The sequence below is a fragment of the Eupeodes corollae genome, chromosome 1 (assembly GCF_945859685.1).
Source record: "Eupeodes corollae chromosome 1, idEupCoro1.1, whole genome shotgun sequence".
NCBI lineage: Eukaryota > Metazoa > Arthropoda > Insecta > Diptera > Syrphidae > Eupeodes > Eupeodes corollae.
In genome coordinates, this window is record NC_079147.1 from 142,352,406 (window position 1) to 142,370,503 (window position 18,098).

Here is an 18,098-nt window from a genome sequence, read left to right on the forward strand (position 1 = left end):
CGGCTTTAAAATCGATAAAGAGATGGTGGGTATCGATTTGAAGCTCCTGGGTTTTTTCCAAGATCTGCCGTAGTGTGAATATTTGGTCGATAGTGGACTTTCCTGGTCTGAAGCCACACTGATAAGGACCAATCAGGTTGTTAACGAATGGCTTCAGACGTTCACATAATACGGCAGAGAGGATCTTATACGCAATGTTAAGGAGACTGATGCCTCTGTAGTTGGCGCAGTTTAGAGGGTCTCCTTTCTTATGTATCGGGCACACTATGCTGAGATTCCACTCATCGGGCATGCTTTCTTCCGACCATATTTTGCAGATGAGTTGGTGCATGCTCCGTACCAAGTCATCGCAGTGTGAAGGTTATTTTAATGATGCTGAGACTTCGAGGGGAGCTCCTGCATCTGAACTATATACCGCATAGGGAGGATCGACCCGGGCAATGCAGTTTATGTAACCGAAGGGAAAGAGACGATGTTTAACACTTCTAAGGAAAATGCCGTCTGCTAGCAGAAAGTAGGAGAGCCTTCCTTGGATCTAATTAAGACTTTTAAATGAGATGAAGGTGGAAAAACTCTATATTTACTGCACAGTGGCTAAAACTTACCGGAAAAGAATAATCTGCGGAAGCTTCTGAAAATACATAGAAATTAAAATTTATCTTGGTTTTAAATTATACATAACTAGCTGACCCGACAAACGTTGCTTTGTCATATAAAAAATGTCTAATGAATATTTTGCTCGCAGTAAATAACTTATTTTAGTTGTGTAAGGATGTGGTTTATAAGTGGGAGAGATATAAAACACTGTAAACGGTAACAAAATATTAAAATAACAAATCACCAACAAATTTTTTTTAATTAATAAAATTATTTTTTTTAAATTATATAATATCAATTCCTTAATGCAACAGAGTAAACAATATTTTTTATGATTCCATCTTTCGTTAATACAAACACGTTTAATTTTCCGTGTGAAAAACATGAATTGCTCAAATTTAAGCCGCCGACAAACATCGTTTGGCCGTGATAGTCATTAAAAATGCCAATCTAATTGGAAATTGAAGGCTTTTGTATTGAATTTGCACATTTGTGCGTATAAAAAGGATTCGCGGTAATAATATATTTTGTAGATGAAATGTTTGACTGTTAACAGTCGAATTGTTTGTTCCTGAACACCAATAATTTTTAAAAAATATGATTTAAAATCATGAAAATGAAATTTTTATTTTTAAAATCATGAAATAAAAATAAAATAAAAATAAACCAGCATAGGTGTTCTTATATGCGTTTCGCCCGATGTAATGGTGTTCAGGAACAAAAAATTCGACTGTTAACATTCAAACATTTCATCTGTAAAAGTTCCATAGCAAGGAAATAAAAATAGCTACAATTTATCTTCTCTGAAGACTTGTAGCAACCATATAATTCACAGTAGCTCTATGTAGCTCATATTATATGGAATTTCGATTTTTTCGAGAAAATATGCGTCAAGACAAGGTGTAATGGTCATCTTCTGATGAGCCCAACCATTACCTCGGGGCGAAACGCATATAAGAACACTTATGCTGATTTATTTTTATTTTCATTTCATGATTTTAAAAAAATAATAATAAAAATTTCATTTTCATATTTTTAAAAAAATAATATATTTTCACTTCGGCTTCGATAAAATTTGTCATTAATTTTGTAATTACTACTGCCGTTGCACAACCGTGGTGAGTTCAAATTACGAAGCAAAATTACCGGAGATCCAACCTTCAGTTGTATATTATGCTGTGGCATGCCTGGTAAATCCAATAAGTTCTAAAACTCAGTTGCATAATTTAGAGCTTCACAAACTGTATCAATATTTGTATGACACCAAGTCTTCTGGTAACAAATGTTGTATCTTGGGATTTAATTCGTTCATATCTACATTTTTGCTGCTAATCTTGTGAATCAGTAACTTTTCTGTCTCCTATTTCAAACAGTTGTTTTGAGAATGTTTTAGCGGATGGATCTTGAAGCACTTGAACATACTTACATTCAGTAGTATTTTTTTTCAACATTACGCCACAGTGGCGATGATTTTAAGCAAGCGTTGATCTTATCAGCGTACGTTAAACGTGGAATAAAGGGAAGTATTAATCTGAAATCATCTGAAAAGAGTGCTGCTAAAAAGTCTGTCGTTGTTTTTATATCTTTCAATGTCCTGTTCAACGCCTCAAGCGAATGTTTGTGTGCCATAGTGCATTCATCACTTTGGCCATTGATGACTGCTTTTTATATTGCACACCGCGTCTGGGTTATTGGCCAGTTTAAGTACTGAATGAGCTGTTCTGCCTCCATCCAATAAAGTTGCCGCAATCCCAGAAGATGCAACAGCCAATGCGAAAAAATTATTTGATCTTATTTTAGCAAGGATTAGCGAAATAATGAATGTTTTGCCAGTTCCAACTTTTGCATCCAAAAAAAGAATCCATCTTGTCGTGCCGAAACTGCGAGCATAATGTGGTCATAAATGGTTCTTTATCTGCACTCTGAGTGTTAAGTTGGCAATGACAATGCAAAGATCCTCAATAGCAATCAATGCTTCATTCTACAAAGCGTCACTGAATACTATCGTAAGATCGTTTCATCGTCTACGATGTTGATGCAATTAAACCATAGCACTGAGGAATATAAAAAATAGATAAAAACCTATTCTCAGAACTACCGAATATATATGCAAAATTTCATTGAATTTGGTTAAGCCGTTTCGTAGGAGTATGGCAACTAACACTGTGACAGGAATTTTTTATATATTAGATGTATATACAGATATGTTTTTTGTTTTTCTTTGTTAAACAATTCTTGATTTTTAATGCAACCATTAAAAGCTTTATTATGACATTAAAGGGGATTGCTCATTTTATAAGGGACATCCGGCCCGGAGTGTACACCAATGAATTTGGTATCAAATTAAAGGTTGTTCTAAGCCGGATATATCTGCAAAAATATTTTTCCGATAACTCATGGGAGATCCGAGATATTTGAGATTGAAGTTCGAAATGTCCAACCATTAAAAATCAGCACTTTTTCGACATAAATGCTAATATCTTTGGATATAGAAAAGCTAAGAAAATCAAAAAGGTATTAAAATAAAGGTGTCAAACAAAGGTTTGCCTAAAAAATGCTGTTATTCAAAGGTTTGATTAAAAGTAACTCAAAATATATAAATCATAGAAATGTAATTTTAGTTTCATTTGAAAGATATTTTTAACACCTTTATTTTAATATCTTTTTGATTTTCCTAGCTTTTCTATATTCAAAGATATTAGCATTTCGAACTTCAATCTCAAATATCTCGGATCTCCCATAAGTTATCGACAAAATATTTTTGCAGATAAATCCGGCTTAAAACAACCTTTAATTTGATACCAAATTCATTGGTGTACACTCCGGGCCGAAAATGAGCATACCCCTTTATCTTGTCGACCTTGCAGACGGCTAATTGTGATTTCGTAAATTAGAAGACTATGCTTAATTTAAAGTTAATTATTTATTCATGGTCGCTGCTTTTGGTAAAAACTTTTTTAAAGCAGATTTCCTATTTTCACAAGAAAGTGAAGGACCCCTTGAACTACTGCAATTACTTTCACTGGAAACTCAGGAATGGCTGGGAATTGTAAGTTATAGTTCCTTAAGATTTCTTGCAATATCAAATATATTTGTTTATGAGAAATTCACCAACTACCTACCACGCCTTCTTTTAAATTTTGTGATAAACAACAACCCATTTAATGCGAAACTCTTAAAATAAAAAAATGATAATTTTTGTATCCAAAGCTACTCTTAGAAGACATAACTTGGCATCTTGATTGAGCTTTTAACAACTTTTATTAAAAAAATTACGTCTTTAAAAAAATTACAAGAACACAGACATGTTTATATTTTTCTCTATTACAAAGATAATGATATTAACCGAAGTAAATAATTTACACAATTTAATACAAATCAAATTAAATTGCTTGATTCAGAGCAAACTATTTTGGAATATTAATTTATTTCGATTACCGAAAAATATAAAAATTAAACAAAAATATAATTTTATAGTTCTTCGTGATGTGAAGGAAATTTCTTTAAAATCGCATTGTATAAATTATAGAATGCATAAACCGAAACAGTGACAATCACTAGCAAAGCACCTCCAAAGGCTACACTAAGAAAATTTCCATCAATTATTCCAGTCGAAGTGCGACGAGTTCTGGACCAAATTTCTTCGGTACTAGCTGGCGAGGATTGTTGACTATTTCGTTCTGCCATTAGTCGTTTCATGGAACTAAGACGTTCACGAAGGACTTCTACGGATTCTGAATTGATATCTTCTGGAATAATATAAATTTTGGTCTTTATATTAATATTTATTGATAATATTTTGTAAAACAAAAGATTACTCCTTAAGCACACCTGCAGATTCAGACATTTTATTTATAGCTATGTATGTTTTTTAAAAATTAAATTAATTTTCTAGGATGCAAAAACTCCAATACCACAACTTTATTCTTTCTTTAATATGATAAATCTATTTCTTAAATTTGAAACTGGGAGTGAAATGCAACATCAACATCCATTGCGCAGGAATCGAATCAATAATTTTTTGAGTCGCTCACAATGATGCCCTAAGATGTATTGTTTCTTAGTTCACAATAAATATGAAAAGTTGATAATTTTTTTTATTAATACACATAAACCCTTAAAGACTTTAAGGAATATCTACCCTCATCTGTTATTTGCTAATAACTAATATTTTATCAAAGATATCAATTGGAATTGCGCTTGGCCCTAAGGTGCAAATATTGACCCTAGTCTGTTATTTACAAAAATCGGATAATATGATTAAAGTCCCAAAGATGAAAAAAGTCTAGGGTTGCCTACTTATTCCTGGCCCTATTTGGAGGTTGCCTGGCTTTAAGAGGTAGGTCTGCTTAGTAAATATACCCTCATGTGTAGTTTATTTGATTTAAGTGTCAAATGAAAGGTTATTTGACTCTGGTTCGAACAATAAAGTGTTGACTTACCAAAACCGAGCATAACCTAGGGTTACCTGCATTTGAAATGTTAAGTCTTTGGTAAGTGTAGAAAATGTACCTATGTGATATGAAGTCGGTTTTCGTTTAAATGAAAAACTATATTAAATTGTGTGTCTAACAGTATAGAGTTTCTTTACCAAAAGTTTTCCTATCCTAGGGTTTCCTGTATTTTTAATTTTAACACTTTGATCTCTTATTTTTTTTTATAATAAGCGCCTACTCACTGTCTGTGAGCACTAGGAAAGGGAGAGATAGGTTGAAAGGAGGATCTTACGTAATTGAGTCGATTTTTGTTTTGCTTCCAAATATCCGCCTGATAGCAAACGGTTGCCTAAACAAAAGTTGACATAACCCAGGGTTCCCTGCATTATTAAGTCTTTGGTAAGTGTAGAATTTGTAGTACCCGTGGCATGATGGTTAGTGCGTTGGACTTAGTTTAACTTAGAGTGTCCGTATGGGACCATTAAGTTAGTTGTAAGTTATGGATAATTAGGCTAGTTTTATAAATTTTTGTCTAGCTTTAAGATAGGTTTAAGATTGAATAAATAAAAATGAATTTGAAGAAAAAAAAAAGTGCGTTGGACTGTCATGCAAGGGGTCTTGGGTTCAACCCCTGCCTGTGCCACCTTAATTTATTTATAATTTATTGTAGGTCCCTTCCATTCCTGACAACAGTACTCGCACACAGGAATGGTTGAGAGTTGTAAGCCACTAGGCCCTGGTTCACAACGGACTGTTGCGCCACCCTATTTGATTTGAAGTGTAGAATTTTGTTCCCATGTGCTATGAATTCGGTCTTGGTGTTAAATGAAAGAATATTGAATTCTCTTTCCAACAGTATAGGGTTTTAAAGAAAGATATAATTTAATACTTATGCCAGCGCGAAGATATGCGGATTATGTTTCACATATCGAAAGCACCACCTAGTTCAAATAAATTGGTAAGTGCAAACTATACCGTTTTTTTTAAAAATATTACTTACCAATTGGCAGGTTCATTATCAAACAAAAATAAAAGAAATTATATTTAATGTGTAAACTGCACTAAGATGGCGTTAAAATTAAAGCCTACACTATGGGTCATATGCAAAAAGATGAGTTTAAGCTCTTTACTCACTTTTCTGAGAACTTCCATAGAGTGGTATGCAAAAAAAAGTACAGAGACCGAGATCGACCTCAAGCTAAGAGTTCGAACTCAAAGTGTTCAGATTTATCTCTCGACGAAAGCTCTATGTGAGGAAGTTCTAGTTTTGATATGCAAAAAGATGGGCAAACGTTCGATTGCATGAGATCGATATCAGTTGATAAACAACTATCAAAAAGGACGAGTTTCTGAATAATTTGTATACAAATCGTGCTTTTAAAAATGTCCAATTGGTAAAGGTTTTCGAAAATTGTATAGATTTAGTTTGATAGGTGTGCAATTATTGACAGATGAGTTTTTGGGCTCAACCCTGGAAACACGCGGTGGTGCTTTGACTCATCAAGAAAAAATGAGGATTTTTCCGCGATATCAAGGGTGGTAAAACAAGTTACAACAAAAATTGCAAGCTGTGGCAACTGATTGGATCATATTCTTGCAAACTTCTCAAGAAATAGGAGAAGCACAAAGGTTATGGAGCAGCCATTGGTGCTCTGGATTGTACACATATGTCCATAAGGAAACCACTCTTTCACCACGAGGAGGAGTACGTCAACCGCAAAGGATACTACTCAATAAATGTACAGGCAACGCGGATGCAAAATTTACAAGCATCAAAATAAGCAATTCTTTTTTCCAGTCCTTAAGAATTATTTTCTTATTTTTAGTTTTTTTAATCTATTTTCCTTTTTGAGAGGGACTTCATATTTTACACTTTTTTAGTAATTTTTTTTTCACTTATGTTCTCGCCTTTAAAACTGGTAACTGCGACTTCTCCAGTTAAACTTTATTTAGTTTCAGTTACTAGAAATTCACTAAGATGGTCAGCATTATTGTTTATAATTACATTTCATTTTCTGACCGCACAGAAACTACTGTTTTAACCAGTCAAAGTGGATACAAAGAGCTTTGAGATCGTTCTTATATCACTGAGTCAGATCTGTCCGAGTCTGCTCGATCGATCTCACATACGAGTTCAAGCTCGTCAGCTCTGACTCTGAGAACTTTATCATCTTTTAGCATCATCTTTTAGAGATCGATCGAGCAGGGCGGAACTCAGACTCAGTTTTGTATGCAAAAAACGAGTTCAAGCTCAACAGCTATTACTCTTTGAAATTGAGATCGATCTCAAAGCTCTTTTCGTTGCTTAATTATGATTCTTCTTCATGTAAGGCGAGTGAAAAAAAAATGTCGTCTGAAAGTGAAAATGATATATGCATCAATAGTGAATCGGAAAATTTTAATAAGTTTTTAGTTAAGGAACTTAAAAACAATAAAATTTTGTTGGAAAAATCACAGTTGTCTATTCATAAGGAGAAAAAGAGTGATGCCATTTTCAAAATAATTAGATCTTATAAAAGCCAATTTGGAATTGACATCAACGACAAACAAATAACCAAAAAAGTGGCAAATATGAAGTCCCGTTTAAAAAATAAAATAGATGTCAACAAAACAGGAAATAAAAAAACAATTCTAAAAGACTGATAAAAAGAATTACTAATTTTAATTGACGCAGAACCTAATCCAACGATGAATAAAATACCAGGTAAAAATTTTCAAGCATTCTATGTACAAAAGAATGTATAGGAAAGAGTTTTTCAAAATACGGGGAGTGTACGGATCCTGGCCAGCAAACTTCAACACTTGTAAAATTTTCTTCTGCATTGCATGAAGCTTGAACATTAATGGAGTAGTATCCCTTACGGTTAATGTACTCCTCATGATAGATCAAAGGTTTCCTTATTTGGACATGAGTGCAATCTAAAGCACCAATTGCATAAGGAAACTCGTACTTCGAGCTCCATAACCTTTGCGCTTCTAGCATTTCTTCCACAGTATGTTGGAATATAATCCAATTCTTGATCCATGCTTAACAATTTGTGAGAGCGATCTCATGTAACCAAGTGTTTACTCAGCTTTTTGCATATGAAAACGAGCACAATCTCATGGCTAGCTTTCGTTTTGAGATCGATCTCATCCCTCTGAGATTGAACTCACCAAGTGAGATCTAACTCGGTCAGTAATTTTTTTTTTGCATACAACCTTAAGAAAGTTCTCAAAAGAGTGAGTAAAGAGTTTGATCTCATCTTTTTGCATACGACCCTATGTCTCGATCACCTAGCTTTCCACGCATTTAGGGATGTGAATACAAGGCTGCATTTAATAGCAAAGGCAAAGTAAAGCCCTTCAAAATATTTGTCAAAAGGAAAGATATACGGAAAATATTTGCGTCTTTAAATGATGCAGTAGATGTTTTTATCAATGAAAAAATGAATTACATCCACGAATTTACTGTCCTTTTATTGACTTCAATATGATGTCTACACTGGATATCGCTCCAAGAAAGAATTGTACGCAGATTTTTCGTAAGCTCTATGTGGCTACATGCAACTGATACATGCTGCGTCAATTTAAGACCGCAAGATTGTGGTTGGGTTTTTGATAGGCCTTTGAAACCTACCCGGTTCAAAGGAAATGCAACACCTATAGAAGTTAGTGACATTATCTCTGCATCCAATAAAAAGGAAAATAAAGCGTAAATTCACAAGCTTAAAATTTTTGTGAAGTGATTCAGCATCAATAAATATTTGCTATTAAGGGGGTATTCTGGTCTAGAGACATGAATTTTAGGTAATTTTTGAAGTGCTGTAGAAAAAAGCAAGCAACAATTTTACCATACATTTTTTTATACATTATTTATTCACGTTAGAAGCATACAAAAAAAATAAAAAAGTAAAAAAAAAATCAAAATTCCGTTAGTTATCAGTTCATGGAGTGGTGCGTCTCAAAAATTTGGTGCGTGACCATACCCACGATTTTAACTCTCCTAGAAATCTGAAATCAAAAACTAAAAAAGATTATTAATCTACAATAATGTCGCAATGTCTGGAACTACGGAAAAGTTACAAACATTTCTTTTTACAAAATGGCGGCTGTCTAAAGAAAAATATAAAAAATTTACCATTTTTTTGAACATTCTTCGATTTGTTAAAAATATTAAAAATGAAAATTTGGGGATGGCCGTAGTTCCGGACGTAGACAAGTCCCTAAAGAAGAATCTCTTAAAATTTCAAGTAAATCGGTTCGGCAGAACCTGAGAAATCGTGGGTATCAGATTCAAAAAGACAGTTCTGAGAAAAACGCGTTTAAAGTACCCCATTATGTCTTTTGTTCTATTAGTTGCAGCGCAACCGATTTAGATGGCTGCTCAGCAAAATACTTATTTCTCCGAAAATAGTTTGAATTTGGGAAAATCCTCTCGTAGACATATTCTTAAATAGTTAAACTATGAAAATATGAAAAGAAAAAAAAATCGATTTTTTTTATTTCTAGACCAGAATACCCCCTTAAATTTCTTACTTTGGTTTACCTTCTTCTTACTTCCAAATAAATCAACGGCGAGCGTCAATAACTAATCACTTTCTTAGGCTTGAGGCTTTTTTGTTTAGTTTTTGCGCATCAGTTTATGCGTCGTTGCAAAAATGAACAGTTGAGGTGAAAGGGGACGAAAACATTTTCGTTTGTGAACAATTGACTTTGAACAATTGCGTTTATGAATTCACACTTTATTTTTAAAACATTTTATTTAAAGCGACTTTGTCATTTATTTGAAAACGTTAATACTAACGCTAGTTATGAAATTTTATACTTAATATTTAACATCTTATTATAGTTTATAACAATGGATTACTCATTATCACAAATAATTTTATTATGTTTACACAAAATTATATAAAAACTGTCAGATTTTGTGTTTTCATTAACTGAATTAACAAGGAAAATTTTGGTATTGAAAATATTTATTAACTGATTCATTAAAATGGAATCTTTATTTAAACACAAATTGGCATATTTTGTTTAAGCCAATTATTATTATTGGTAATTGGAACGACCAAATAATTGAGTTTAAATTTAAAAATGTCCCCTTTTCGGATCACTTCCATTACTTGTGACTTGTGTTGTGGGCTTTCAATGACAACTGGGGAATCAAACCTTATAAGACTCCTACCAAAACTAAGGTGACACCAAAAAAATAGAGTTCAATACCAAACCAATCTTAACACTTCCCTTCAAAGTTATCAGTAATATAATCTGAGTCAGTTAGAAGAGATCATGAACAAATCTTATCCAAAAGACCTTGTGTTCCCAAAAAAATCAAAATACTATGAACTCGAAGGACTTTTGGAATTTGGTGAAAAATTTGAATGGTAGAACCTTTAAAATCCATCCCAAGTCGAGCCCCATGCTTTTGGCAGAACATTTTAAAAATTTGCTAAACCCAATTCATGAAGGAAAAACTTTAATTTTACGCACTCGGGTATTTATAATGAAGTTTTGGACACAGATATAACCAACGAAGAAGTAGATGCAGCAATAAAAAAAAATGAGGGTTGGAAAAGCGGCAGGCTTCAATGGGATACCAGCGGAATTTTTTGAGTATGGAACCGGTGAGTTAATAAGCAATTTTACTACAGTTTACAACCAGGTGTTGGAAACAGCCATGACTACTCACGAATTTAGCACACCAAGCATTTTCCGATCCATAAAAAAGGAATGTCGAACTATGGAGGAATATCTTTTTTAATTTTGTGTTATAAAATATTTAGAGCCATTCTGCAAACATGGCTTAGTAAATGGATTGATAAAAACGAGCTGTTGAAAGAATTTCAGGCAGGGTTTAGATCCGGTTACTCAACAATCGATCATATCTTTGTTTTGAAAAGCATTGCGGATTCATTTATAAGAAGAAGGAAAAAGTTATAGGTGCTTTTCGTAGATTTCAAAGTCTGCATTTGGCACGGTGAATAGACAAGGTCTTTTCTGTAAGCTCTTTGGTATGGGAATTACGTTAAAGTTTGAAAGAGTCATGCAAAGCTTATATATGGATACTAAAGCAGCAGTTTGAAATGGTGCAGGAAGGTCGGAATGGTTCAGAACGGAATCAGGCGTTAGACAAGGTTGTACGGTGAGCCCAAGCCTATTCGCTCTTTTTATCGAAGGCTTAGACGATTTCTTATTAGAATGGTAAGCAAACGTTGTCAGTTGTTTTGGATTTTAAAGGTTTTAGCATTCAAATTTTTCACCAAATTCCAGAAGTCTTTCGAGTTCATACAATTTGATAACAGTCTAGCTTCTGTCTCAAAGTATTTTTATTTTTTTTGGGAACCTTATAATAGGTGTTTGAGATCATCGCTTCAGCGACAATAAGCTCCTTTCAAATGATAATTTTCTGCCCTTTTTACACTCTAGATCAAACCACTATAAAGCTTTCTAGTATTTTCCTAATGCTGCACAACGTTTTCGGATAAGAGGCATGATGTCTTCTAACTGACTCAGGTTATATTGCTGATAACTTTGAAGGGAAGTATTAAGATTGATTTGGAATTGAACCCTATTTTTTTGGTTGCACCAAAAGTTTTGGTAGGAGTCTTATTTAGGGCTTGATTCTTCAGTTGCAATTGAAAGTCCACAAGTCACGCTTTACATTTCGGTAGTATATTATTAGTCTTTGAGATTCTTGGAGTGATAAGCAAACGTTGTCAGCTGTTTTGGAAAATGGTATTTTTTAAATTTCTTTTTTTTTTCAATTCGTGCATAATAATATCAGAGGCCAAAAACATTAAGAGTTTAATAGATTAAAAAGAGAATCTGGACATCTTATTTTGAATGACCATGAACCCAACTGTAACCATTATTTTATAGTTAACAGAAACAAATTTTCTCTGAAATTCTAGACGAATTACGATATTAAAAAAAAATATACAGTTTAATCATTTTTTTATTGGAAATCACTTAATGTTCACAGTTTTAAAAAACCAATATGTATTATATTGAAAATGTTAATTAAATTAAATAAAGTCTTTTCTTATTTAAAAAAAAAAAGCAAAATAATACAAAAAATTATTCAAAGATGACCTGCATATAAAATTAACCAAAGATAAACAAATTTAGAACAAGCTTCTTACTTTCATTATTTGATCACCACATCCAATAGTTTTCTACTTAAACAATCTTCTTTTTGAATTTCATCTGATTTAAGTCAAGTGGAAATAAAGTTGTTATGCAATGGTCATCATGATTTCAAAATGGCAATTATCTTATTTACTTAAATAAATCATCCAGTTTTTATCATGATTACCCCCAGAGGTCGTCATTTGATCAAGTCGCCTATAGGCTCATAATACTTCTTTCTTCAATCATTTTTATTCGAAATTAATAAGTATAAGGAAAAAGTTGTATTTCTTGATTTTGTTGGTAAGTAGTTCTTCATTTATCAAATACTTCTGTCTTATTATGAACTATCAATTGATATTCTCAAAAACAAATTGGAATCATCAACCGTTTGTTCGGCTTTTTTGTTGTACTGCTCAAACCACTCCAAGATGTTATCAGTTTCAAATGACTCTATAACTGGTAAGTTTTGAAATTTATTTTAAACAGAAAGTGCTTTAAGTTATAATTAAAAACATTGTAAAGCTTACATGAAGTTCTTGGCTGAGGTTTAACATTTTCTCTTGTTATGATATCATTTGAAATTAGTTTTTCTAAATTGTTTGAAGAAGGTTTAGCTTGTGTAAAAAGTTGTATTTTGGGAACCTATAGAATAAAAAAATAAAATAAATAAAAAAATTAAATGATTTTGACGTCATTTTTGTTATTAAACGTTGGAAATTTTAAAAACATAAAAATGTTAAGTTGACAGTTTTGGATGATTAAAAATTTGGTATTGCTTATCAACACTTCAAAATTTATATTAACAAAATGACGGCGAATTCAATCTTTGCATTAATTTTGGCAAACCTCTTCTAATACCTTATTTTTTTGTTGTATGGAAGTTTTTAGAAATTGTTGGAAATCCTCTTCAAATTTACTCATTTGAAAATCTTCTTCAAATTGACTCGTTCTTGAACCACAAGAACGTCTGCTATTCTTGCTTAAATTCTTTAGTTTCAAAAAGGTTTCGTTGTTCAAAAAGGGAGAAGCTGTTCTTTTGAAATTAGTTTTTTTAGATCTGAAAAACGACTTTTTTGGTTTTTTCTGTTTCGAAAATAGAGTTGCATCAGATTCCCAGAATATATTAAAAGACTGTATGTAGTAAGTTCTATAATTTCAAAAAATATATAATTTTTTAAGTTTACCGTCTTAAGTTTGCGCACTTCACATCTTTTCTTAAATGATTCCAAATTCTTTGAAAACATTAATAAATCATTACTTTTGATGGGGTCAACATTATTAAATATACTCAAATCATCGTTAGTTTCAGTTGATGAGGAAGAATTAAAATCCAAAACAGAGTTGATGCTGATATTATTTTCGGTTAAATTAGAATCACCAACTGTGTAAATGAATAAAATTATGAATTTTGATATTATGCATTTCCAATATTTGAACATACACAAACCAATAGGTTCTACACTCCCATCAACAGTTGTTGTTGTTGGTTCCATGTGATTTGCCATAGATTTCATTTCACAATTAAACGGAGTAGGTGTAATAAGAGACTTAGAAGAATGTGATGTGGCCAAAACCTTTAAAAGGATATTAATTGTTTTACTTATTTAATTTTAAAATAAATTGAAATAAAACAAACAAATTAATGTGTATCATAATTACGACTAAAATCTTGGTCTTAGTCTTAGTCTTAGTCTTAGTCTTAGTCTTAGTCTTAGTCTTAGTCTTAGTCTTAGTCTTAGTCTTAGTCTTAGTCTTAGTCTTAGTCTTAGTCTTAGTCTTAGTCTTAGTCTTAGTCTTAGTCTTAGTCTTAGTCTTAGTCTTAGTCTTAGTCTTAGTCTTAGTCTTAGTCTTAGTCTTAGTCTTAGTCTTAGTCTTAGTCTTAGTCTTAGTCTTAGTCTTAGTCTTAGTCTTAGTCTTAGTCTTAGTCTTAGTCTTAGTCTTAGTCTTAGTCTTAGTCTTAGTCTTAGTCTTAGTCTTAGTCTTAGTCTTAGTCTTAGTCTTAGTCTTAGTCTTAGTCTTAGTCTTAGTCTTAGTCTTAGTCTTAGTCTTAGTCTTAGTCTTAGTCTTAGTCTTAGTCTTAGTCTTAGTCTTAGTCTTAGTCTTAGTCTTAGTCTTAGTCTTAGTCTTAGTCTTAGTCTTAGTCTTAGTCTTAGTCTTAGTCTTAGTCTTAGTCTTAGTCTTAGTCTTAGTCTTAGTCTTAGTCTTAGTCTTAGTCTTAGTCTTAGTCTTAGTCTTAGTCTTAGTCTTAGTCTTAGTCTTAGTCTTAGTCTTAGTCTTAGTCTTAGTCTTAGTCTTAGTCTTAGTCTTAGTCTTAGTCTTAGTCTTAGTCTTAGTCTTAGTCTTAGTCTTAGTCTTAGTCTTAGTCTTAGTCTTAGTCTTAGTCTTAGTCTTAGTCTTAGTCTTAGTCTTAGTCTTAGTCTTAGTCTTAGTCTTAGTCTTAGTCTTAGTCTTAGTCTTAGTCTTAGTCTTAGTCTTAGTCTTAGTCTTAGTCTTAGTCTTAGTCTTAGTCTTAGTCTTAGTCTTAGTCTTAGTCTTAGTCTTAGTCTTAGTCTTAGTCTTAGTCTTAGTCTTAGTCTTAGTCTTAGTCTTAGTCTTAGTCTTAGTCTTAGTCTTAGTCTTAGTCTTAGTCTTAGTCTTAGTCTTAGTCTTAGTCTTAGTCTTAGTCTTAGTCTTAGTCTTAGTCTTAGTCTTAGTCTTAGTCTTAGTCTTAGTCTTAGTCTTAGTCTTAGTCTTAGTCTTAGTCTTAGTCTTAGTCTTAGTCTTAGTCTTAGTCTTAGTCTTAGTCTTAGTCTTAGTCTTAGTCTTAGTCTTAGTCTTAGTCTTAGTCTTAGTCTTAGTCTTAGTCTTAGTCTTAGTCTTAGTCTTAGTCTTAGTCTTAGTCTTAGTCTTAGTCTTAGTCTTAGTCTTAGTCTTAGTCTTAGTCTTAGTCTTAGTCTTAGTCTTAGTCTTAGTCTTAGTCTTAGTCTTAGTCTTAGTCTTAGTCTTAGTCTTAGTCTTAGTCTTAGTCTTAGTCTTAGTCTTAGTCTTAGTCTTAGTCTTAGTCTTAGTCTTAGTCTTAGTCTTAGTCTTAGTCTTAGTCTTAGTCTTAGTCTTAGTCTTAGTCTTAGTCTTAGTCTTAGTCTTAGTCTTAGTCTTAGTCTTAGTCTTAGTCTTAGTCTTAGTCTTAGTCTTAGTCTTAGTCTTAGTCTTAGTCTTAGTCTTAGTCTTAGTCTTAGTCTTAGTCTTAGTCTTAGTCTTAGTCTTAGTCTTAGTCTTAGTCTTAGTCTTAGTCTTAGTCTTAGTCTTAGTCTTAGTCTTAGTCTTAGTCTTAGTCTTAGTCTTAGTCTTAGTCTTAGTCTTAGTCTTAGTCTTAGTCTTAGTCTTAGTCTTAGTCTTAGTCTTAGTCTTAGTCTTAGTCTTAGTCTTAGTCTTAGTCTTAGTCTTAGTCTTAGTCTTAGTCTTAGTCTTAGTCTTAGTCTTAGTCTTAGTCTTAGTCTTAGTCTTAGTCTTAGTCTTAGTCTTAGTCTTAGTCTTAGTCTTAGTCTTAGTCTTAGTCTTAGTCTTAGTCTTAGTCTTAGTCTTAGTCTTAGTCTTAGTCTTAGTCTTAGTCTTAGTCTTAGTCTTAGTCTTAGTCTTAGTCTTAGTCTTAGTCTTAGTCTTAGTCTTAGTCTTAGTCTAAGTCTAAGGGTCAGTCTTAGTCTGCTTGTTGCAATGTATATAAGAGAACTACCTACATTATTATTTTTAGAAACAAGGAATTACTCTTTAAGGCTTTGTCAATTCCTCTAATTCGAGATTTCATTTCGTTTTTTATGCAAACAACTTCTTAATTGTTCGATTCCTAGAAATGCTGCCTGAACAGTTGTTTAAGAGAATGATAAGACACTTAAAACTAACTACTTGTCTTTGTCAAAATTAATGTATGTTCAAAGAATAGTTGGTAAACCTGCCCATGAACGATGTCCTTAGCGTCTGTCCAATTTTCATTTTGATCGATGTGCAAATATTTCTAGTTTTGATTAATTTGTTGCATATTTTGACTGGACTATATAACTTTTTGCATTCTTTTAAACCTTTTGAATGATATACGAGCAGGGGTCAATTTGCTACATATGGGACTTACATATAAAATTATACTTATTCTGCTTCATCATGCAATACTCACCTCAAATGATCCAGCACTTTTCGTTTCCGGCGGTGGCGGTGGTGATAACACAACATCACTGTTTCTATCAACATAATTTTCCTCGGTCTGAGAGGTGTCCATCAAGAATGTTTGTTTCAACGTATTCCAATCAACAACGGTTTCCGAAGCCTTTCTTAAAGCTTGCACTTTGATGTAGTTTTGAAACGTTTGAAAAGCTTCATCGATGCTGTCGTTATTTTTCGAATTTACATCAAAGTCAAAAATTAATTTTAAGATTTGTTCGGTGGTATTTAAATCTCTAACTGTTGTCCTATTCAAAATATGTCTTAACGGCTTTTGAAAAGAATCCCATGATTCACAGGAAGCACTACGCTTCGGCCGCCTACGAGGTTTCATATGAAAATTGTTAATGGAACTCCTTAAAATATTTTGCTTTTCAAAGCTATTCGATGAAGCCGGTGATGACGTAAATGATGATCTAGCATTTTTTTGAGGAATCTGACCAATAAATTGTGACATTTTAAGACGTGGTGCTGGTGATACTCGACTTAATACTGGTGAAGGTTCTTCAATAATTTTAAATGATTCTCGAGATCTCTTTGGAGTCGATGCAGATATTGGTTTGAATCCAGATGGCAGGAAATGTGGTTTCTCCTATAAAGTTTAGGTTCTGCACACAACACAATACAAAATCATAAAAAAAACTCTTACCTCAGGAGCATTAATTTGGGGATTTGGTTCATTCAGCAAAATCATTTTGAATTTATTCTCTCCAATTCCACATTGAAGAAATTGTTGAGGATCTTTTTTGGCTTTGAAAGATCTCTTTAATTTATTCAACATTTTTTAGTCGTTTATGTTTTTAGATTTTTGGCTTTTTTGAATTTATGATCCAATACTGCTTTTTGAAAATGTAAAATAAACGAAGATAAGAATGTTATGACATCATCTTCGCACACACCCAACAAAGATGTTCATTCATCACTCTTTTGTTTTGTTGTAAAGAAGAAACAATTATTCAAAACAATTATGGAGTAAATGCATGTACATATGTATTTTATATATTACATATATGTTAAAAAAGCATGTACTCAGGGGCGCATTTACTCTAGAGCTAAAAGGCCTAGAAACCAGGTCGCAAAGCACGTTTCGTGTCAGTGTCAAACATCTTCTTGGGTCTATATAGAACGTGCAATTCTACAAATCTAGATTTTTTTTGTGGAGCTATGTTAAGGCTTATGTCTAAAGCGAATAGTCCGCTTTAAATAGCATACTGGAAGCGAACATTGAAGCATTTATACGTCATATCGGTTGCGTTAGATTCTAAGTGTCGATGCTGATTTTAATAAAACCAAATTATTTAGAAAATTACCACCATTTCTTTTTATTATGATAATATAGGTATGGTTCAATAATGTATGAAACCAAACTCGCGACCTCGCCGCACACCTTCATCCGATGGTCCAAATTTTGCATGACGCTGAGGCATAATTGAGATTCTATGACGTGTGACAAATTATACCATCATTTAGTTTTTTTGTTGGGTCATTGACGTGCACCTTTTTGCAAATAACTCCAAAGAAAGAAATACAACAGTTTCAAATCACGTTGACATAGCCACCACGTAGGATAACACGGCCGTTGAATACTACGCTAAAAAGGGCAATTGTTTCTTTAGCTGTGTGGCAAGTGGTACCGTCCTATTGAGACTAACTGTATAGAGCCATGTCTAGTTTTGGCATCCTTGCCAAACTCGACCGTTTGATATCAAAAAAGGCTTTAGACAAAATAATGATGTCCTGTCATGCGATTTCCTTAACACCATC

The 18,098-nt window shown here is 32.8% G+C and overlaps 3 protein-coding genes across 6 annotated transcripts; all 3 read right to left on the bottom strand.

Annotated features, from left to right (window-relative positions):
- Window positions 1–3,835: 3,835 nt before the first annotated feature.
- Window positions 3,836–4,577, bottom strand: LOC129941529 (uncharacterized). 2 transcript variants are annotated; one of them, XM_056050199.1, is made up of 2 exons: window positions 4,429–4,577; window positions 3,836–4,343 (listed from the first exon to the last, which is right to left on the bottom strand). In XM_056050199.1, the coding sequence occupies exons 1-2, from the start codon at window positions 4,442–4,444 to the stop codon at window positions 4,069–4,071; spliced, it is 291 nt and encodes a 96-aa protein (XP_055906174.1). In that variant the 5' UTR covers window positions 4,445–4,577; the 3' UTR covers window positions 3,836–4,068. The 2 variants fall into 2 exon arrangements, with proteins under 2 accessions (XP_055906174.1, XP_055906173.1); XM_056050198.1 differs by having other exon boundaries at window positions 3,836–4,346; window positions 4,429–4,573.
- Window positions 4,578–11,952: 7,375 nt separating this feature from the next.
- Window positions 11,953–16,723, bottom strand: LOC129940695 (uncharacterized). 3 transcript variants are annotated; one of them, XM_056049118.1, is made up of 6 exons: window positions 16,291–16,723; window positions 13,594–13,720; window positions 13,331–13,527; window positions 13,005–13,229; window positions 12,674–12,788; window positions 11,953–12,602 (listed from the first exon to the last, which is right to left on the bottom strand). In XM_056049118.1, the coding sequence occupies exons 1-6, from the start codon at window positions 16,666–16,668 to the stop codon at window positions 12,484–12,486; spliced, it is 1,161 nt and encodes a 386-aa protein (XP_055905093.1). In that variant the 5' UTR covers window positions 16,669–16,723; the 3' UTR covers window positions 11,953–12,483. The 3 variants fall into 3 exon arrangements, with proteins under 3 accessions (XP_055905093.1, XP_055905092.1, XP_055905094.1); XM_056049117.1 differs by having other exon boundaries at window positions 13,588–13,720; XM_056049119.1 differs by lacking the exon at window positions 13,005–13,229 and having other exon boundaries at window positions 13,588–13,720.
- Window positions 16,679–17,217, bottom strand: LOC129945298 (uncharacterized). Its single transcript, XM_056054954.1, has 3 exons — window positions 16,984–17,217; window positions 16,729–16,926; window positions 16,679–16,687 (listed from the first exon to the last, which is right to left on the bottom strand). Exons 1-3 carry the CDS (start codon window positions 17,113–17,115, stop codon window positions 16,679–16,681), a joined length of 339 nt encoding a protein of 112 aa, XP_055910929.1. The 5' UTR covers window positions 17,116–17,217.
- Window positions 17,218–18,098: the final 881 nt, after the last annotated feature.